This window comes from Gorilla gorilla, chromosome 1 (genome assembly GCF_029281585.2).
Source record: "Gorilla gorilla gorilla isolate KB3781 chromosome 1, NHGRI_mGorGor1-v2.1_pri, whole genome shotgun sequence".
Taxonomy (NCBI): domain Eukaryota; kingdom Metazoa; phylum Chordata; class Mammalia; order Primates; family Hominidae; genus Gorilla; species Gorilla gorilla.
In genome coordinates, this window is record NC_073224.2 from 71,531,555 (window position 1) to 71,555,629 (window position 24,075).

Below are 24,075 nucleotides of genomic sequence, written 5' to 3' on the forward strand. Positions count from 1 at the left end.
CTAGTATATTTTTTCTAGAAAGGGAAAAGGTGGAAACATTCTTGTGATCTCAACTAGAAATAGGGATTATTTGCAAGAGAGGGAGAAAGAGTTGAATCTAAAAGTCATTAGTTTATAAAATTTGCTATGTGACTCCTAGCAACTCTAAAAAAGTTGGTAAGCCTAGGAGAAAGAGAAAAGTAATAAGTAAATAACACTTTAAAATTAATATAGTGTTTACCTTTGAATTCCTTCAAGAATATCCCTCACAGCTGCCATTAACTTTTGAAGACATATAAATGCTTCTTCAAATGATGCTATATTTGAAGTAGTCAGAGCTGAATTTGAGCCCAATCTTTGAAATACATCCGTGCTAAAATAGAGAAAAAAAAGATACTCATAGGTATACATACATATTTAATGTAATTCAAGTATTTCTGCTGCAAATGTATAAAGTAAAGTAGTATTTATTATCACTAATCTCTCAGAATGCTGATCTTTTTAAATTAGAAATAAAAGATAGTAAAATACGAAAGTCTGGGATAAGATTCATGTAAAGGATCTAGTTCAGACACTATACAGGTCTAATCTAAAGTAATACTATGAAAGTTGTGTGAATATTGTTTCATTCTAAGAGACAACAAGAGATAGAGGAGAAGTAATGCTATCCATCTGCATTCAAGTCAGTACTCAGGATGAGAACGATGAAGAAAAAAATTAGAGATCAGATTATTCCTGTTGAAACTAGAAGTTAATCCTAGTAATTTCACTTGCAGAAATTTATCGTATATTAATAATAGTTATTCACAATTAGGCAACAAGTAGTAACACCTTAAATGTATAACAATATAAGCAGTGTTAAGTAATCAGTAAGTTGGCCACTTGATAAAATACCAAACTAGGCTGGGCGTGATGGCTCACCCATGTAATCTCAACACTTTGAAAGGCCGAGGAGGGAGGATCACTTGAGGCCAGAAGTTTGAGACCTGCCTAGGCAACATCGTTCGACCTTGTCTCTAGAAAAAAAATTTAAAAATTAGAGAGGCGTGGTGGCACTGCCTGTAGTCCCAGCTACTTGGGAGGCTAAGGTGGGAGGATCGCTTGAACCCAGGAGGCTGAGGCTTCAGTGAGCTGTCATCGTGCCACTGCATTCCAGCCTGGGCAACAAAATGAGACCCTGTCTCAAAACAAAACAAAGACACACACACACACACACAAAACACCAAACTATTAAAACGATGCTTATGCCACCTATGAAATAGAAAAATAAAAGTAGAGAAAATTTACTTTATAACATAAGAACAACCATATAAAAATCCAAAACATGTTGTCCTTGGTTTGACTAGTGTCCCCCCATAATTCATATATTCACCCAGAACCTCAGAATGTTACCTTATTTGAAACAGGGTCTTTGAGATGTAATAAGTTAAAATGAGGTCATGCTGGTTAGAATGGGCCCTACTCCATGTGAAGAAAAAGGCAGAGATGGGAGTGATACATCTACAAGGAAGGACTGCTGGCAACTACCAGAAGAAAAGAGAAAGACATGAAACAGATCCTCCCTCAGAAACTCCAGAAGAACCAAGCCTGCAGACACTTGGATTTCAAATGTTTGGCCTCCAGGTCTGTGAGCAAATACATTTCTGTTGTTTTGGGCCAGCCAGTTTGTGATACTTTGCTACAGCAGCTGTAGGAAACTAATTACATTCCTAAAAAACAAGAATGAGTATGCTTAATAAATTCACAATGTTGACTACGGTAGACTTTAGGCAGCAGCACTCAAAGGAATTTCCTCCCCTACTTTATACTTTCCAAAGTATTCCTTTTATAACTGTCGTAAAACTCACTTAACATAAAATTCACCACTTTGAACATTCTGAAGCATATAATTCAGTGGCATTTAGTACATTCACAATGCTGTGTAACCATCACCACTATCTAGTTAAAGAACATTTCATTACCCAAAAAGGAAACTGAATCCATTGAGTGGTTACTCCCCAGGATTCTCCTCTTGCCCCGCCAAACCCCTGCAACCACCACTCTGCTTTCTGTCTCTATGGATTTGCCTATTCCGGGTATTTGTGTGTGTGCATTTGCTATTTTTTAGATAAAACCAAATTTATTTTATTTAAAAATATTTACATTTAAAAAAAATTTTCTAAATTTAAAGCCTAAAAAGAGAATGTAAAAAGAGAATATGTAATACCCACAGTCTACCAACCAGAGATAAGCATTACTAACATACCCGGTTCTTTCTTCATCTTTTTCTGGATATACAAGCAAATTGTGTGTGTGGAGGTGTGGTTGTGAGAGAGTGGCTAGGGAGGCAGGAGGAGACCGAGAGAGAAAACAGGAAACAACATCTTCCAGGAAAGCCATCAGTAAATCAAAGTACTATATACTAGATACCATTATTCCAAAAACTTCCATTATAATTTTTATATAGATTTATACAATTTAGGTAAAAGGATGAGGACACTAAAAGTTCTTCCTCCAGGGTTTATCCTAAATGACAAAATGTGGGAGAAATGAGCATGAGATGAGGATGAAAATAACCATACCAGTCATAGGATTGCCAGGTACAATCATCTTTTGCTGGGGGTACTACTATTTTTGCTCCTGTCTCTTGAGCTGTATCGGCAAATCTTGTTGTTTTTAACCTTTAAAATATATCCAGCATTTGACCAATTCTTATCATCTCTCCCACAACTGCCCTGACCCAAATCATCATCATTTTCCACCTGGATTATCACAGTACACACCTAACCAGTATCTCGCCCTCTTCCTGCTTCACCCTCATCACTTCACAGCCTGCTCTCAACAAGGCAAAGCAATCTTTTTTAAAACGCAGGCCTGATCTTGTCATTTCTTTGCTTAAAATTGTGCTGTAGCTTTTGCTAAGAGTAAAAGCCCTAAATTCTTACAATGGCTTATAGGCCCTACACAATTAGCACACTGTACCTCCCCACTTCATCTCCTCCTACTCTGCCCCCTTGCTCCAGCCACACTGGCCTTCTTTCAGTTCACCCAATGTATTAGACATGTTCTTTCAAGCTCTTTGTAATTTCTATTCTTCTATCTGAAACGCTTTTCCTGTAAATAACTGTATGCTCCCATCCTCACCTCCTTCAAGACAGTACAAATGCCATTTTTTAACTGAAGGTTTTCTTGAACACTCTCTAACACTGTAATTACCACTCCTCCCTAAAACCGTGTTACTATTCCTCCATTTCTTCTTTCCTCTTAAGGCGTCATGATCAAATGACATACTACCAAGTGCCTGAAAGTATGAAAAAAATACAATAAATACACCATTTTCCCTTGATTCTAGACTTTTACAGACACTGTGCAATGTATTAACTATTGGATCCATGGCTAAAATTTAGAGGTCCTTCACTTGAAAATGTATCTTTTTTTGAGACAGTGTCTTGCTCAGTTGCCCAGGCTGGAGTACGGTGCTACAATCACAGCTCACTGCAGCCTTGATCTCCTGATCTCAAGCAATTCTCTCACCTCAGCCTCCCGAGTAGCTGGCACTACAGGCAAGGGCTACCACACAAGGCTAACTTTTTTGATTTCTAGTAAAGATGAGGTCTCACTATATTGCCCAGGCTGGTCTCAAACTCCTGAGTTCAAACAATCCTCTTGCCTCAGCCTCCCAAAGTGCTCGGATTATGGGCATGAACCACTGCATCTAGCAGAAAATGTATCTTAAGGTTGAAGAAAAACATCCCGAGTGTGTATATATATATACATTTTTTTTTAATGTGACATACTGTTTAAAGATGTTTACCACAGGTTCCCAAACTTTTTTGATACCCTTTCTTTTTGAGATAGGGTCTCACTCTGTCACCCAGGCTGGAGTGCAATGGCATAATTACAGCTCACTGCAGCTTCTACCTCCCGGGCTCAAGTGATTGTCCCACCTCAGCCTCCTGAGTAGCTGGGACCACAGGTTCATGCCACTATGACCAGCTAATTTTTAATTTTTTTTGTAGAGACAAAGTCTCACCACGTTGCCCAGGCTGGTCTCAAACTCTTCGACTGAAGCGATTCTCCTACCTCTCTCTGCCTCCCAAAGTGCTGGGATTATAGACATGAGCCATCATGCCTGGCCTCAGGATACACATTTTTTAAAATGTCTCGCCTTTTTCCCCCGCTAGAGCTGCTGGGCCTGCAGGTCTCTGTCAAGCTGCAGACGCAGGTCTCTGTTCTGCAGGATGGGGTTTGTTAAAGTTGTTAAGAATAAGGCCTACTTTAAGAGATACCAATTGAAATGTAGAAGACGACGAGAAGGTAAAAATGATTACTATACTTGGAAACGCTTGGTGATATAGGATAAAAATAAATACAACACACTCAAATACAGGATGACAGTTCATGTAACAAACAGAGATATCATTTGTCAGACTGCTTCTGCTCGTATAGAGAGGGATATGATAGTCTGCACAGCATATGTACACAAACTGCCAAAATAATGGTATGAAGGTTGGCCTGAAAAATTATGCTGCAGCATATTGTACTGGCCTGCTGCTGGCCCGCAGGCTTCTCAATAGGTTTGGCATGGACAAGATCTATGAAAGCCAAGTGGAAGAGACTGGCAATGAATACAATGTGGAGAGCACTGATGGTCAGCCAGGTGCCTTTACCTGCTATTTGGATGCAGGTCTTGCCAGAATTACCACTGGCAATAAAGTTTTTAGCACCCTGAAGGGAGCTGTGGATGGATGCTTGTCTATCCCTCATAGTACCAAACAATTCTCTGGTTATGATTCTGAAAGTAAGGAATTTAATGCAGAAGTACACTGGAAGCACATCATGGGCCAGAATGTTGCAGATTACATGTGCTATTTAATGGAAGAAGATAAAGATGCTTACAAGAAACAGTTCTCTCAATACATAAAGAACAGCATAACTCCAGACATGATGGAGGAGATGTATAAGAAAGCTCATGCTGCTATACAAAAGAATCCAGTCTATGAAAAGACGCTGAAGAAAGAAGTTAAAAAGAAGAGGTGGAACCGTCCCAAAATGTCCATTGCTCAGAAGAAAGATCGGGTAGCTCAAAAGAAGGCAAGCTTCCTCAGAGCTCAGGAGTGGGCTGCTGAGAGCTAAACCAAACAATTTTCTATAAGGATTTTTCAGATAAAGACAATAAACTTATGGACAGCAAAAAAAAAAAAAAAAAAAAGTCTCAGAAGCTTAAATGAGAAATAGCAGGGAAGTTTTTGTTTGTTTGTTTTTGTTTGTTTTAATTTGATCAGTAGTATCTAACACTTAACTAAATTCCTTGTAAGTAGAAAAGATACCAAAAACCTGACCTTATGAGCTACAAACCTGCAACTGATTTTTAAAGAGAGGGTCTTGTTGTGTTGCCCAGGCTAGTCTCAAACATTTGGCCTCAAGTGATCCTCCCACTTCAGTCTCCCAAAGTGCTGGGATTACAGGCATGACCCACCATGCCCAGCCTCGCTCTGGTATAGTTTTATATGACTATTTGTGCATAGGTCCTACCAGACTTCCAAACAAGCATCTTTACATGAAAGGCCCATGAGCGATTATGTCAAAAAACTTCTATAATGTGTCTGGTACATAACCAGGCTTGAGAAACAGTAAAGTAGGCCTAAATAAATATGTATTAATAAGGCAATATAAGCATTTTTGTCTTGCTGAAATGCTATTACATGGAGTATATTATCCAGAAACTACACAAAACTCCCTAGCATCCAACACAAATGCATGTACATTATAGGTGAACTCTATGAAAGGACAGCTAAAATATCTTAGATATAGTTTTAATCTATTTTATTTTGAAAGTGGTAATCCCTGTCAGGGATATATGGTAACTTTCTGCTAACCAGAATGTCTGATTAGCCAAAACCTTAAAACTATGTTAAGATTGAAACAAAAAAAACCTTTGCTTTATATGAAAATATAAATTTGTAAATATTATTGTTAGTCCTCATGCCATTTATTGTTATTTCTTTAGCATGACAGGTTATAAAGCCAGTAGATAGTTTATGTTTATGTACACTAAATAGAAGTATTTCTTCCTTTTAAACAAAAGTATTTATCTTCTTTTAACAAAATCTTACAATGAATAACAGTAATACAGTTGTGTCACTTAAGACAATAAGAATACATTCTAAGAAATGCACTGCTGGGCAATTGCATTGTTATGCAAACATCTTAGAGTGTATTTACATAAACCTAGATGGTATGACTTACTAGACATCTAGGCTGTATGGTATAGCCTATTGCTCCTTAGCTACAAATCTGTACAGGATATTACTGTACTGAATACTGCAGGCAGTTGTAACACAATGTTAAATATTTGGGTATCTAAACATATGTAAGCATAGGAAAGGTACAGTAAAAGATATGGTATTATAATCTTATGGGACTACTGTCATACATATTCCATTGTTGACCAAAATGTTGTAATGAAAGTGCTAAAAAAAAAATGACAAAACTTTAGCTAGATAAAAAAAAGGGCAAATACGCAAATCAGAGATGAAAAAGGAGACATTACCACAGAAATACAAAGAATCATAAGAAACTATTATGAATAGCCATTAATGAATAACTATGATAACAAGTTTGATAACATAGAAGAAACAGATAAATTCCTGGACACATACAATCTACCAGGATTCAATTACGAAGAAACAGAAAATCTGAACAAATCCATAACAAGTGAGGAAACTGAATCAGTAATAAAATTTTCCATCAGTGAAAATTCTGGAACCTGATGGCTTCATTGCTGAATTCTAACAAATATTTAAAGAAAAATTAATACCAATTTTCCTCAAACTATTCTAGAAAATTGAAGAAGCAGGAATACTTGCAAACTCATTATACAAGGCCAACATTACCAATTTCAAAACTAGACAAGGACACGGCAAGAAAACGAAACTACAGACCAATATCCTCAATAAACAGGTACGAAAATTCTCAACACGATACTAGCAAACTGAATCCAACCACACATTTAAAAGTTCACTATGATCAAGTGGGATCCATCTCAGGGATGCAAGAATGGTTCGAAATACACAAATCAATAAATGTGATAAACCACATTAACAGAATCAAAGACAAAAATGATAGGATCATTTCAATAGACGCAGAAAAACCATTTGACAAAATTCAACATCCCTTCATGATTAAAAACTCCCAAAAAATTAGATACAGAAGGAGCATACCTCAATGCAATAAAGGCCATATATGACAAACCCATAGTTAACATCATACTGAAGGAACAAGAACACCTACTTTTACCACTTGTATTCAATATTGTACTGGAAGTCTTATAGCAATTAGGCAAGAAAAGGAAAGGAAGGGCATCCAAATTGGAAAGAAGGAAGTCAAATTATCCCTGTTCACAGACAACATGATCGTATATATGGAAAACTCTTAAGACTCCACCGAAAATGTCTTAGAGATAATAAATCAATTCAGTAAAGTTGCAGGATACTAATCAACATACAAAAGTCAATAGCATTTCTATATGCTAATAGTGAACTATCTGAAAAAGAAAACAAGAAAACAATTCAATTTATAATAGCTACCAAAAAAGTAAACCTAATCAAGGAGGTGAAAGATCTTACGCTGAAAACTCTAAAACATGGATAAAAGAAATAGAAGGGGATACAATAAATGGAAAGATATCTCATGTTCATGTATTGGAAGAATTAATATCATCAAAATGGTCATACTTTCCAAAGTGATCTACAGATTTAACGCAATCTCTACCAAAATTCCAGTGTCATTCTTCACAGAAACAAAAAAAAATCATAAATTTCACATGCCAAATTTGAATAGCCAAAGCAATCCCTGAGCAAAAAGAACAAAGCTGGAGGCATCACACTACCTGATTTCAAAATATACCACAAACAACCAAAAATTAACCAAGAAAAAAAACAAACAACAAAATATACCACAAAGCTATAGTAACCAAAACAGCATGGTACTGGCTGGCATAAGACAGACACATAAACCAACGGAACAGAATAGAGAGCCCAGAAGTAAATTAACATACCCAAAGCCATCTGATTTTGGACATGGGTACCAAGAACACACATTGGGAAAAAGCTTTTACACAGTGAAGGAAACAACAGAGTGAAAAGACAACCAAGAAAATGGGAGAAAATATATGCAAACTATACATCTCACAAGGGATTAATATCCAGAATATGTAAGAAACTTAATTCAACAGCAAGAAAACAAGATAACCCAATTAAAAATGTGCAAAAGGATAAATGGCCTCCAGCTCCATCCATGTCCCTGCAAAGGACATGATCTCATTCTTTCTTATGGCTGCTTAATACTTCATGGTGTATACAGGGCATTATCCTTAGCAAACTAATGCAGGAACAAAAAACCAAATACCGCTTGTGCTCACTTATAAGTGGGAGCTAAATGATGAGAACACATGGACACATGGAGGGGAGCAATGAACACTGGGGCCTATTGGAGGGTGGAAGGTGAGAGGAGGGAGAGGATCAGGAAAAACAATTAATGGGTACTAGGCCTAATGCCTGGGTGAAGAAATAATCTGTACAACAAACTCCCATGACACAAGTTTACAAATAAAATAAACTTGCACATGTACCCCTGAACTTAAAGTTTAAAAAATGGGCAAAAGACCTTAATATAAATTTTTCAAAGGAAGACATCTGAATGGCCACCAGGTATATAAAAAATGCTTGACATCACTAATCATCAGGGAAATGCAAATCAAAATCACACTGAGACACCACCTCACTCCAGTTAGAGTGGCTATTATCAGAAAGAAGAAAAGTGTTGGCCAGCTGCGGTGGCTCACACCTGTAATCCTTTGGGAAACCAAGGCAAGAGGACTGCTTAAGCCCAGGAGTTTGCAGGAGTTTGAGACCAACCTGGGCAACATAGTGAGATATCATCTCTATAAGAAATTAAAAAATCAAAAAAATGAGGTGAGAGGATCATTTGAGCCCAGGAGGTCACTGCAGTGAGCCATGATTATACCACTGCACTACCACCTGGGTGACAGAGCGAGACCCTGCCTCAAAAAAACCAACAAACAAAAAAACAAGTGTTGGCAATGATGTGCAGAAAAGGGAACACTTTATACACTGTTAGTGGGATTTGTAAATTAGTGGTGCCATTATGTAAAATAGTACAGAGGTTCCTCAAAAAATTAAAACCTGAACTACCATACGATCCAGCAATCCCATTACTGGGTATACATCCAAAGGACATGAAATGCGTATGTCAAAGAGATGCCTGCACTCCTGTGTCTGCTGTAGCACTATTTACAATAGTTTATCTCACAGAGGCAGAGTAGAACAGTGGTCACTAGAGAACGAAGATGGGAGAATGAGGAGAGGTTGGTCAACATGTACAAAGTTACAATTAGATAGGTGGAATAAGTTCTGGTGTTCTATTGCATAGTAGGGTGACTGTGGCTCAAAGTAAAGTATTGCACATTACAAAATAGCTAGAAGAGAGGCTTTTGATTTTTTTTTTTTTTTTTTTTTGAGATGGAGTCTTGCTTTGTCACCCAGGCTGGAGTGCAGTGGCACAGTCAGTTCACCTCAAACTCCACCTTCCAGATTCAAGCAATTCTCCTGCCTCAGCCTCCTGAGCAGCTGGGACGACAGGTACACGCCACCACGCCCGGCTTATTTTTGTACTTTTCTTTTTTCAGTAGAGATGGGGTTTCACCATGTTGGCCAGGCTGGTTTCAAACTACTGACCTCAAGTGATCCACTCACCTCTGCCTCCCGAAGTGCTGGGATTATGGGTGTAAGCCACCACGCCCGGCCTAAATGTTCTTATCACAAAGAAGATCATGATAAATGCATGAGCTGATGAATACGTCATGAAAAAATACATGATAAATGCATTACAATAGCCAAGATATGAAATCAACCTAAGTGTCCAATAATGGATGAATGCATAAAGGAAATGTGGTACATATACACAATGGAATACTTTTCATCCATAAAAAAGAACGCTATTCTGTCATTTGTGACAACGTGGATAAACCTGGAGAATATCATGTTAAGTGAAAAAAGCTTTTTTTTTCACTTAACACTTAAAATGCATGAGGTATTCATCAGGCTCACTAGCCTGATTTGATTATATATCACATATATCTATTGAAACGTCAAATTGTACATCAAATTGTACCCTGTAAATATGTACAATTATAATGTCAATTTAAAAAATAACTAAAAAAAAATTCCCCCAAATTTAGTACCTGTTCTGATATATTGTAATCCAAACACTCTCTAGGATAGACCAGATTTCTTGATGCCTGCTGGGTTGGGGAAGATGAGAACTCGAGAAAACAGTGATTTCTTGATTACGAGAATTCTTCAATGAAGTACCTTCCTGCTTTTTAGTCACTGTGTTTTCTGAAGAATTTGGCTTAAGTTTTGCCTTGACCTGGGGAAATAAGAATTACATAAAATGCAGCTAGTTCTTCATTTGCAGAGCAGAAAAAGAGAGTGGCAACTGTGCTTACAAATGTTCTAGCTTTCTGAGAAGTGGTGGCAATTCTTTTTCTTTTATTATGTACATAATATTCCCAGAAAAGCATCAGAGGTAGAAAAGATATTTTCCTTTTCCATTTAAATCAAACAATATTTCCAATCTACTTATAATGATTTGTTTAGCTAACATGCTAATGTCAATTTAAGAATACTGCTTGAATACTTCTACATATGCAGTACTGAAAGAGATAGAGGACCCCTAGAATACAAAGTATAGAGGTACAATCAAGCCTTGAAGCACCTTACAATCCAGTTTTAAGAAAATATAAAGGGCTGGAAAGTGTTGTTTAAAAAAAAATCAAGATATAATTTAAACCTCAGGTTATGGGTAATGGTGAACCACTGAAGGTTTCTAACTTAGGCAGTGATATACTCAGAAGTGCACTCTAAGATAAACTAAAACAGAAGAAAGCAGAGGCAAGAGAACTGGTTAGAAAGTTACTGAAATAATCCAAGAGGAGAGTCCTGAGAACATGGATTAGCTATAAAAAGGCAGCAGAATGAAAAGAAAAATAAAATGCATGCAAGAAATATAAAGACTTGGCCAAAGACTAGATCCAGGGAGTGAGGGAGACCCTAAGACATTCTTTAACCTAAATGTGTTAGAAGAATGATACAAATAAATAGGAACTTAGGGTGGTCATAAATCTAGAAGAGTGTGTGTGTGTGTGTGTGTGTGTGTGTGTGTGTCTGTCTGTGTGCACGCACACATGCACACTAAGTAGACTGAACCTTCTTGATTACTTCCCCAGAGGAATGTATACAGTTTTACTCAGTAAAAGTCAAACAAATACTCGGAAGCAATACGTCTCACATACATATACAGGAATTGATGGAAATACTATTTGATGTTCCACAATCACTGCAATTTTAAACATCACATTAACTTATGCATTGCTAATGAGGGACAATTCACTGAACATATCACATATTATAGTGTAGTAGCAATAAACTGTAGTGTGTATTTGTCTATGTTTCCAAATTTTATGGCCTCTTGTTGTAAAGCTAAGAAGAGAGGCTGCTTGCAAATAAGAATCCTCTTTGGATGAACAGAATATGTTTGTTTTTTAGGTATATGTTGAGTTTGAGGTATAAAAAGTTATCCAGGTAAAGACAGTTAGCAAGTAATTGGATATGTAGATCTGCAGCTTAAATATACAGTTAAGAATCATTCTCATGGAGACAAGTCTTAGGAGATGAAATAGACAAACTGAAGGGGGAAAAGTAGGAACTAGCAAAAATAAGAGGGGAAGAATCAGTATGCAATAACAATAGAAGCCAAGGGAGTCAGGTTTCAGGAAAGAAAGGATAGACACCACCAAGTGCTGAAGAAGGACTGAGAAGAAGAATAAGAAAGAGAAAAGGGTAACTTTGATCATCAGAAAGCAAATGACAACCTACAGTTTCTTTCAGTGGAGTGTGGAGATAAAATTCTACTTGTAAAGGATTAACAGGTAAGTGAGTGCTCTAGCCTTGTGCAGTTGGCAAAAAAAAAAAGAAAGAAAGAAAAGAAAAAGAGACTAGAAAATAAAACAAAAAAAAAGAGTGCAAAAATGAAAACAATGGTTAGAAATTGCTCTTTTTTTTTTTTTTTTTTTTTGAGACAGGGTCTCATTCTGCCACCCAGGCTGGAGTGCAGTGGTGTGATCTCGGCTCACTGCAACCTCTGCCTCTAGGACTCAGGTGATCCTCAACCCTCCCCAGTAGCTGGGACCAGAGGTGCAAGCCATCAGGCCCAGCTAATTTTTTTTATTTGTTGTAGAGACAGAGTTTCGCCATGTTGCCCAGGCTGGTTGGTTGCCCAGACTGGTTGTGGCACAACCAATCTGCCCACCTTGGCCTTCCAAAGTGCTGGGATTACAGGCATAAGCCACTATGCCTGGCCATAAATTGCTCTTTTAAGAAGTTTGGTAGTTGATGGAAGGCCAGTGCAGTAAATAGAATGGCCAATGAAAAGTACGGTATTTAAGAATGGAAAAGATCTAAGCATAGTTTAAAGCACAGTAAAAGAGATAAACTACTGATTCCAGTTTTTAAAATATATATATCATGCGGAGGAAAAAAGGAAAAGTACCTGACAGAATGTACAAAATTTTAACTATAAGTTTAAAAACTTAGTTTTTTGGTCTTGGCTCTACTATAAATATGCTTTGTAAACTTAAATAAAATCACTCCATTTCTCTAGGCTTAAGTTCCCTGTGATAAAATGATTATTTCAAAGGATTAGCTTCATGGATTGCTAATTTCATACATATTAAAATTTTTTTAAATAAAATTTCCAATACTATCAGTAGTAACAGTTAATATTTATTGAGCATTTGTTATGTACTTTCTCAGAATTTTCTATTTATTAGCTCATTTAATCCTAACAACTACCCTATGAAACAGATACTATGATGGTCCATATCTTATAATCAACAAAACTGAGGCATAGAAAGGTTAATTAACTCGTCCAAGGTCACACAGATGATAAAAGGCATGAACAGGATTTGACCTTCAGCAATCTGACTAGAATGAAGTTATGAGCTCTCTCCATCTGTAAAAGTAAATGTTACCCTTCTTTATCTTCTGGGGCAAGAAGAAAAATTAAAAAGATGATTCTTCCCATTTTTGCCTGTTTACCTTAAATTCTGAATTTAATGAATAGATATAAATGAAAAGACATTTTATCCTGAGATAATTTTTTATCACCAAATATATTTAAAATACAGCCCAGCATTTACCTAATGCCTCTTTTCTTTAGCTCTTAAATAGTAGTGTATATACTACGCAAGTGGATTTCTTTATCAAATACTACATAGCACTTACTACATGCTAGACATTAAGGTCTCCACAAATATTAACTTGTTAATTCACGTGACAATTCTAAGGCCAGCATTATTATTACACTCATTTTACAAAAGAGAGAATTAAGGTCCAGAGAGTTTAATTAACTAGAGGTTAAAAATACCACAACTCAGGATCCTGAGGCATATAAGTCTGAAGCTTATTAACAAGATTGATTTTAATTACTCTATCATCTTAGCAAAAAGCAAGTCCTATTTTTTTTAGTGGTTAGAAGGCCCATAAAACGAAAGTGTACGTATCCTTTTTCTATTTCTCCCCTCTTATATGAAAATCTGGAAAAGGCAGGGCACGATGGTTCATGCGTGTAATCCTAGCACTTTAGGAGGCTGTGGTGGGAGGATTGCTTGAGGCCAGGAGTTCAAGACCAACCTGGGCAACAAAGTGAGACCTAGTCTCTACAAAAAAATTTAAAAATTAGCTCAGCATTGTGGCACATGCCTGTGGTTCCAGCTATTCAGGAGGCTGAGGCTGGAGGATCATTTGACACGAGGTCAAGGTCACAGAGAGCTATGAGCTATGATCACAACTCTGCACTCAGGTCTGGGCTACAAAGCGAGACCCTGTCTCCCAAAAAAAAATCTGGAAAATGATAAAGTTAGTTTATCTCCATTTTAGTTTCTCAAAGCAATCAAATAATGAATATTCCTCTTTTCCTGATTTTCTACACTTAATAAATTAAGATTAGGTAGTTTTTACAGTTACTAGGAGATACCATATCTTTGGAGGTAATCTATTTGTTGCTCAAGTTACTGAGACATGACCAAATATATAAGACATATATCAAATCGAATACATTCTATAAAACAACTCCTGTTAAAAGTATATTTTAAAGCATCAGTCCCCAACCTTTTTGGCAACTGGGACTGGTTTTGTGGAAGATAATTTTTCCATGGACAGGTAAGTGGGAGGATGGTTTCAGGATGATTCAAACACAGTCCATTTATTGTGCACTTTATTTCTATTATAATTACATTGTAATATATAATGAAATAATTGGCTGGGCACAGTGGCTCACGTCTGTAATCCCAGAACTTCGGGAGGCCAAGGTGGGTGGATCATCTGAGGGCAGGAGTTCCAGAGCAGCCTGGCCAACATGGTGAAACCCTGTCTCTACTAAAAATACAAAAATTAGCCAGGTGTGGTAGCACGTGCCTGTAATCCCAGCTACTTGGGAGGCTGAGGCAGGAGAATCACTTGAACCTGGGAGGTGGAGGTTGCAATAAGCTGGGATCGTGCCATGGTACTCCAGCCTGGGCAACAACAGAGAACTCTAGAGAGGAAGGGAGGAAGGGAGGGAGGGAAAGAGGGAGGCAGGGAAGGAATATACAACTCACCATAATGTAGAATCAGTGGGAGCCCTGACCTTACAGTCCCATCTGGGATGATGGGAGACAATGACAGATCATCAGGCATTAGATTCTCATAAGGAACATGCAACCCAGATCCCTTGTATGCACAGTTCACAATAGGGTTCATGCTCCTATAAGAATCTAATCCCACTGCTGATCTGACAAAAGGTGGGGCTCAGACAGTAATGTGAGTGATGGGGAGCAACTGTAAATACAGATTAAGTTTTGCTTGCTTGCCCGCTGCTCACCTCCTGCTATGCCAATACCAGTCATGGCCCAGGGGTTGTGGACCCCTGTTTTAGAGGACTATACTAAATCATAAAGTTCTTCGTTTACTCAGACAATGAATTGTTTCTAACACAAAAATAAAGGTGCAACACTTCAGAGTTCTAATCCTGGAAACAGCGTGGATGGTTTCAAGTAATCACACTAAAGCCAAGTGTTAAGGGGAAAGCACTATTAGGATGCTAGATTCTTTGCTACTCGCCTTCATGAATCTCTTGCTAACGTAGCAAATGAAACTTAAGATCCAGAAATAAATAATTTATTAACAAGTCACTGGTTTTTTTTTTTTTTTTTTTGAAATGGAGTCTTGCTCTGTCTCCCAGGCTGGAGTGCAGTGGCACGATCTCAGCTCACTGCAACCTCTGCCTCCTGGGTTCAGGCAATTCTCCTGCCTCATCCTCCTGAGTAGCTGGGACTACAGGTGTGTGCCACCATGCCTGGCTAATTTTTGTATTTTTAGTAGAGACAGGGTTTTGCCATGTTGGCCAGGCTGGTCCTGAACTGCTGCCCTCAGGTGATCCACCCAACTCAGCCTCCCAAAGTGCTGGGATTACAGGCATGAACCACCATGCCCACTCAAGTCAATACTTTTAGGTATGCAATGGGCAACATATACGTAGTAGGCATATCATTATCTGACAAACAACACAAAATTTTAACATCATATTTTCATGGTACCTCCCATCTGTAGGTTTTTATCGATGAAGAGGGTTAAAAACTACACATTATTGTTTTTATTTCAATGAATCCTAAATTTTGTTTTATTCTCAATAATCTTAATTAAAAGACTGTTAAGACTTTAAGTATCTTGCACTTTCCATCTGTTCACCACATTTTATTCACTAAGGATATGATTTAGGACTCAATTTTGTGACGGGAAAGGAGAACACATCTTTTCCAACACGATCAAGGTACAATACTCATGCTATAACCCTCTAAATCCCTAGGCCCATTTTTTCCTACTAATAGTTCTAAAAATCACGCTTGCCATTAAAAAAATAAAACTACCAATGTTTTGGTCATCTCAAACCAAAAGATCATATCACCCCTTAAATAAATTCTTTCCTCAAGAATGATCACATATTTCCACTCAGTTTATTTAAAAAGCTGCTTCCTTTACTCCATGAAGTAAGTATTCTCTTAGCAAGTAAGTGCTTTCCTCATCAACTATGATTAATGTTAGTATCATCTAATCCTTTGATCACTTCATAGGCAGGGGACCTATCTGACTATGAAAAATCAATGAGAAAAACCTGGACAATTCAGTTCCTCAGAGAAAAAAGAGAACATAATATCTATACTGGATAAAAGTTCCATTACTATCTCTTTTAGTAATAGTGATAACTGAGGTTTTTTGAGCTGTTTATGCTACATAAAACTCTCAGATTTTTCTAGACTTGAAATTAGAGGCCAGGCACAGTACCTCACACCTGTATTCCCAACACTTTGGGAGGCTGAGGCAGGAGGATTGCTTGAGTCCAGGAGTCAAGACTAGCCTAGGTATTAGGGCATAACTCTGCCTCTACTAAAAATATGAACAATTAGCCAGGTATGGTGGCGCCATGCCTGTAGACCCAGCTATTCGGGGGGCTGACGTGGGAGAATCACTTAAGCCCAGTAGGTGGAAGTTGCAGTGAGCCCTGATCGTGCCAGGGTGACAGAGTAAAACCCTGTGTCAAAAAAATAAGACTGTATTACTGAGTACAAAAACTAGAGAGTTAAGTTTAAAAGAGATAAAAAGGCATCAGCTAAGATGGCTGCATAAGAATCACATGAAACTTGTTAAAAACTTCACAAATTGGCAAAGTTTGGATAAGGTTCATAGATAACTATTGTATCAATGTTAATTTCTTGATTAATTATACTGTAGTTACATAGGATATCCCTATTTTTAGAAAATACATATGGAAATATCTTGGGGAAAAAGAGCACCTAGGGGAAAAAGGGCATCCTATCTGCAACATACTATCAAATAGCTCAGAAAAAAATATAGATAGGTAGATAGATGGACAGACAGACAGGTGGGTAGGTAGAGAAAGAAAACAATAAAGCAAATGTGACAAAATATTAACATTTGGAGAATGAGAGTAAATAATATATATGGGAATTCTTTGTACTGCTCTTGTAACCATTTTATAAGTTTGAAATTATTGCAAAATAAAAAGTAAAACAAGGACAACAACATTACCAAGTAACACTGTCAAAAAATAGATTCAGTAGGGTTTCAGACAGTGTTGACATCTGTATGTTTAAAACAATTTCCTAGGTATTTTTGATGTATGTGAGATCCACTGGCCTAGGGCACTGTAAATGAACAGTCAAATAGCATGCATAGCTTTCTTCCATCCATAAGTGAAAATAATATAAAATAAGAACAACTGCTGTGACACTGCTTCCATAAAAGGAGGTATGGGTTTTATAACTTGGTAGAGTTGCTTACTCTCTATTCAATTCACTTAACATTTACTTAACGCCTTTAGTATGTTAGAATAAGTTAGAATTAAATTATCCTTTACCTACTGTTGTCTGCTAAACACATTTTCAGAACATGTATAATTAGGTACTCTAACTGGCATTCCAAAGGCATCTTACCTCTGCAAATGTCTGAAGGAGGTTGTTTACTTGAGCAAAGGTCTGTGGAAGAATACCATCATAATTTGACCTTGTACTGAAAGCATGTAACAAACTTCTAGAATCCTGAAGCAAGAATTTGACTGTTGTAAAATCCACTGCCTTATTAGCTGGTAACAGAAAATTAAGACAGAAAAATATGGAAGAATGAGTATACATCATAAAAATGTCTTTGGAACACTAATATTAATTTTGAAATTTAAGAAGAGTATACATTTACACCTATATGCCACTCCTAAGTTATCCCTCTGGTACAAAAAGCAATAATTAAATAGATTTAGTTATAGATAAAGTCCTTTGAGTTGATTCTGGTATTCTGAATTCAGATTTCAGGAGTTCTGTCAGCACGGTCAACTTCAAAGTAAAAGTAAAGTTAAAGAATATTACACTCCCCAGAAAAAAGAGAAAATCACCAAAGAAACAAGTCGAACCACAGATTTCAATGCTGAGGTGATTTCACATAAGAGTACTATGGAGAGATCAGAAGAGTGAGACTACACTGGTAAGCATGTCAGTTATATATGGTACCTCTCGTCATCACCTCAGCTATCTACATAGTGATTTATCTTCAACTCCATTACATGAAACTTAATACTATGTTTATTGAAAACTATGAGTTATCTCTATATGTACAACACAACTTCAGGAGAGAAAAAAAGTTTGGGCAACAGTGAGAAGCAAAAGAAGCCTGCAGAATTTTTTTCCTGTAAATTAAAAGTGAGAAAATCTACAAACAATAATTTAAAGGTATAACAATTTTATCTCAAGGAACTAAAACTAATTACATTAACTTCTCAAACTAGTTGGGAAAGCTGGTGACAATAATTTCAAAAATTTCAAAAGTTATAAACAATAAAATTAAGTAACTAATATCATAAAACTCAGAACAGAAAAAATTATTTCCATTATTAAAGCAGAATGCTACCTAACAGTTTTCAAAATAACCATGCTATACTGTTGTTTACTTTTTGTTTTAATGTTCACAGTTTCAGAGACTCTATTGCATTCTGAAATATCAGCATGGCTGTTCAACGGCACTATGAGTTTAAAAAACAATAAGGAGTTCCTCTGTATCACTTACACAAGAACTTGCTTGTGAAATCCTGAAGGGTCAAGTGAAATAAAACCTATATCTTAATAATTAATTCCACAATATTCAGAAACTCTAATCTAATGTAATGGTTGTAGCCAAGCCTCTGGCTTCTCCTTTATCCAAAAATATAAAAAATAATAATAAAGCAAGCCAATGTATTTCCTTACAGGAAAACTTTCATTTCTTTTTAAAGCCAATGACTAGTTTAAATTCCTGTGGGTAATGAGAGATGCTACACACAGGACAGACTGTAGATGTGATGAACTACGTAAATCCCCTGAGGAAGATATAATTGGACACAACTTCTTTTAAGGGTGCTTTTCCAATGTAACGTATGTTTAATGAGGCTTACATATATGAATTAATCATTTTATTTCTGTCTTACAAAAGTTCCTAAGATTATGAGGAAAAGGGTAATAACAATAATAAATCCAGTATACAGACACAACAAAAAAAGAAATCTACATGAATGAAATAGTCTAATGCTTATATAAGGCCAATAATTATTTAAAGCTAATATGGGTAACAAAGTCATAAAAGTTACTAGTCATTTTCCACACAATTTTCTATGAACTAATCTAAGGATACATGCGTGCTATTCTCAAGTTAAACAAATATATAATTCAACAGCTGAAGGTAGTATTAAAAGATAGTACACAAGAACATAAACTGTGATTTTTCTCATTCAAAATTATCTTACAGCAAGAAGTATTTTTTTATTTTTTTTTTTGAGACAGAGTTTCACTCTTGTTGCCCAGGCTGGAGTGCAATGGCGCAATCTCGGCTCACTGCAACCTCCACCTCCCAGGTTCAAGTGATTCTCCTCCCTCAGCCTCCCGAGTAGCTGGGATTATAGGCACCCACCACCACACCCAGCTATTTTTTTTGGATTTTTAGTAAAGACAGGGTTTCACCATGTTGGCCACGCTGGCAATGAACTCCTGGCAAGAGGTACTTTTATAATCCCATGACATATTCTTCATAACTCATTAAACGTTAGGCATCAGATTCTTCGAAATCAAAGACCAATAAACTATAATGATCACAAAACTGATTTTTCAGCAGAAGATACAGTCATCACATCTTCACTTCTCTCCTTAATGGCAGTTAGAGCTGCCACCTACCACCTCTCAGCTGCGTCTAAGAGCAGACCCCCCTGACAGGAAAAACAGATGGAAGATGGCAACTAGACACCTCATTTTTTACACTAACTTTGAGATCACACATAGTTTACGGACTTTCTCTTTTAAAAGATCAACTAAATTATGACCCTGGTAAAAGATATGAAAAAAGATTCTACATGCTTTTTTTTTTTATTTTATTATTACACTTTCAGTTTTAGGGTACATGTGCACAATGTGCAGGTTTGTTACATATGTATATATGTGCCATGTTGGTGTGCTGCACCCATTAACTCATCATTTAACATTAGGTATATCTCCTAATGCTATCCCTCCCCCCTCCCCCCACCCCACAACAGTCCCTGGAGTGTGATGTTCCCCTTCCTGTGTCCATGTGTTCTCATTGTTCAATTCCCACCTATGAGTGAGAACATGTAGTGTTTGGTTTTTTGTCCTTGCAATAGTTTGCTGAGAATGATGGTTTCCACTTTCATCCATGTCCCTACAAAGGACATGAACTCATCATGTTTTATGGCTGCATAGTATTCCATGGTGTATATGTGCCACATTTTCTTAATCCAGTCTATCGTTGTTGGACATTTGGGTTGGTTCCAAGTCTTTGCTATTGTGAATAGTGCCACAATAAACATACGTGTGCATGTGTCTTTATAGCAGCATGATTTATAGTCCTTTGGTTATATACCCAGTAATGGGATGGCTGGGTCAAATGGTATTTCTAGTTCTAGAACCCTGAGGAATCGTCACACTGACTTCCACAATGGTTGAACTAGTTTACAGTCCCACCAACAGTGTAAAAGTGTTCCTATTTCTCCACATCCTCTCCAGCACCTGTTGTTTATAAAACTGCTTTGGAGAGATGTCCAATATGTTGTTCCATGTCCTTCATATAATCATATCCCTAATAAACAACTTCTACAACTGAAGGCAATGACAGGAAAGTGCCGTTCCTTAAAAAATTGGTAACTTATAAAAATAGATATTTGGATGGTTGTAGATGTGTGGTGTTATTTCTGAGGTCTCTGTTCAGTTCCACTGGTCTATATATCTGTTTTAGTACCAGTACCATGCTGTTTTTGTTACTGTAGCCTTGTAGTATAGTTTGAAGTCAGGCAGTGTGATGCTTCCAGTTTTGTTCATTTTGCTTAGGATTGTCTTGGCTATGTGGGCTCTTTTTTGGTTCCATACGAAATTTAAAGTATTTTTTTCCAATTCTGTGAAGAAAGTCAATGGTAGCTTGATGAGGATAGCACTGAATCTATAAATTACTTTGGGCAGTATGGCCATTTTCACTATATTGATTCTTCCTATCCATGAGCATGGAATGTTTTTCCATTTGTTTGTGTCCTCTCTTACTTCCTTGAGCAGCGGTTTGTAGTTCTTGAAGAGGACCTTCACATCCCTTTTAAGTTGTATTCCTAGGTATTTTATTGTCTTTGTAGCAATTGTGAATGGGAGTTCACGCATGATTTGGCTCTCTGTCTGTTCTTGGTTTATTGGAATGCTTGTGATTTTTGCACATTGATTTTGTATCCTGAGACTTTGCTGAAGTTGCTTATCAGCTTAAGGAGATTTTGGGATGAGATGATGGGGTTTTCTAAATATCGATCATGTCATCTGCAACAGAGACAATTTGACTTCCCCTTTTCCTAACTGAATACACTTTATTTATTTCTCTTGTCTGACTGCCCCGGCCAGAACTTCCAATACTATGTTCAATACGAGTGGTGAAAGAGGGCATCCTTGTCCTGTGCTGGTTTTCAAAGGGAATGCTTCCATCTTTTGCCCATTCAGTATGATATTGGCTGTGGGTTTGTCATACACAGCTTAAGAGCTATTTATTTATTTTGAGATACGTTCCATCAATACCTAGTTTCTTGAGAGTTTTTAGCTTGAAGGGCTGTTGAATTTTGTCCAAGTAAATGGTGTTAGGAAAACTGGCTAGCCATATGCAGAAAGCTGAAACTGGATCCCTTCCTTACACCTTATACAAAAATTAACTCAAGATGAATTAAAGATGTAAACATAACACCTAAAACCATAAAAACCCTAGAAGAAAACCTAGGCAATACCATTCAGGGCATAGGCATGAGCAAAGACTTCATGACTAAAACACCAAAAGTAATGGCAGCAAAAGCCAAAATTGACAAATGGGATCTAATTAAACTAAAGTGCTTCTGCACAACAAAAGAAACTATCATCAGAGTGAAAAGGCAACCTACAGAATGGGAGAAAATTTTTGCAATCTATCGATCTGACAAACAGCTAATATCCAGAATCAACAAAGAACTTAAATAGATTTACAAGAAAAAAACAACTCCATCAAAAAGTGGGCGAGGGATATGAACAGACACTTCTCAAAAGAAGACATTTATGCAGCCAACAAACATATGAAAGAAAGCTCATCATCAATGGTCATTAGAGAAATGCAAATCAAAAGCACAATGAGATACCATCTCATACCAGTTAGAATGGCGATCATTAAAAAGTCAAGAAACAACAGATGCTGGAGAGGATGTGGAGAAATAGGAATGCTTTTACACTGTTGGTGGGAGTGTTAATTAGTTCAACCATTGTGGAAGACAGTGTGGTGATTCCTCAAGGATCTAGAACTAGAAATATCATTTGACCCAGCAATCCCATTACTGGGTATATACCCAAAGGATTATAAATCATTCTACCATAAAGACATATGCACATGTATGTTTACTGCGGCACTGTTCACAATAGCAAAGACTTGGAACCAACCCAAATGCCCTTCAATGATAGAGTGGATAAAGAAAATGTGGCACATATACACCATGGAATACTATGCAGCCATAAAAAAGGATGAATTCATCTCCTTTGCAGGGACATGGATGAAAGTGGAAACCATCATTCTCAGCAAACTAACACAAGAACAGAAAACCAAACACCACATGTTCTCACTCATATGTGGGAGCTGAACAATGAGAACACATGGACACAGGGAGGGGAACATCACACACTGGGGCCTGTCAGGGGGTGGGGGACTAGAGAATAGCATTAGGAGAAATACCTAATGTAGATGATGGGTTGATAGGTGCAGCAAACCCCCATGGAACGTGTATACCTATGTAACAGACCTGGACGTTCTGCACATGTACCCCAGAGCTTAACGTATAATAATAAATAAATAAATAAATAAGAAATTGGAGCCAGGATAGCACGAAGGAGGGGAGCTCATGCTTGCATTTCTGAGATAACAACAGTCTCAAGGATTTTCTTTAAAGAATCCCACAAGAAATTCCTCCATGTCCTTCATGCATCTCATGCTTTTCATGATCCACGTCTTGCATGTATGCACATATTTCTAAACCGGGTTTATCACTAGACATTCTTTAGGACTACAGCAGTTCAGATAAGACGCTCTTGAAAAAACTTTTGCCCAGTAACAGTGTCTCCACCAATGAACTAATGCCAACTCTGGCTTTGAGCCTCAGGCACCAATAAACTCTGTTTTTAAGCAGCTTGTATGAACTTCTTTCTCCCAATAAAAGCTTTCCCTTACTCTCTCTTCTTCAGGTGCACCTGTGGCTTGCCATAGCTATGCATCCTAGATTAGAATCCTTTTTCCTTACTCCTGAGTAAATGCATCATGTTAGGAGATCAAAAAAAAAAAAAAAGATATTCATCGAACATCTAACATGGATGAGACATAAGGAAATGACTAGGTGCTTTAAATCCCCTAGGGGAAATATTTATTTATTGACTTACTTTATTTATGGTTGACACATAATAATTGTACATATTTATGGAGTACAATGTGATGTTTTGACATATGTATAAATTGTGTAACAATTAAATCAGGGTAATTAGCATATCTATGACCTTAAGCATTTATCATTTCTTTGTGATAGGAATATTCTCTTACAGCTATTTTGAAATACACAATATGTAACTGTTAATTCTAGTCATCCTACAATGCAGCAGAACACCAGAACTTATTCCTCCTATCTAACTGTAGCTTTTTATATTGCTCAATCTCTTATCATCCCCTACCACTGCACCTTCCCCATCCTCTGGTAATAACTATTCTACCCTTTACTCCTCTGAGAACAACTCATTTTCAAAGAGTTTACACTTCAAGGAAAAGACAGAGAATAAGGTACACCTATCATAGAATATGCAATTTTTTTCCTTTTTGTCCTAGCTTCTATGAAGATTTTAAGGTTAGAATCCGGGCTCAAGTGCTG

General features: G+C 37.1%; 1 protein-coding gene and 1 pseudogene across 21 annotated transcripts in view; one reads left to right on the forward strand and one right to left on the reverse strand.

The window, feature by feature from the left end:
• The window catches only part of SWT1 (SWT1 RNA endoribonuclease homolog), a 135,524-nt gene that overhangs the window by 60,311 nt on the left and 51,138 nt on the right, over positions 1-24,075 (reverse strand). For all 21 annotated transcript variants that reach the window (XM_063710066.1, XM_063710059.1, XM_031013055.3 and 18 more), the window contains 3 exons: positions 17,591-17,739; positions 10,223-10,410; positions 221-352 (listed from right to left, as the gene is read on the reverse strand). In XM_063710066.1, the coding sequence (XP_063566136.1) occupies positions 221-352; positions 10,223-10,410; positions 17,591-17,739 (469 nt within the window). The remainder of the gene's footprint in view (positions 1-220; positions 353-10,222; positions 10,411-17,590; positions 17,740-24,075) is intronic.
• On the forward strand, positions 4,176-5,105 carry LOC101141447 (large ribosomal subunit protein uL18-like; annotated as a pseudogene).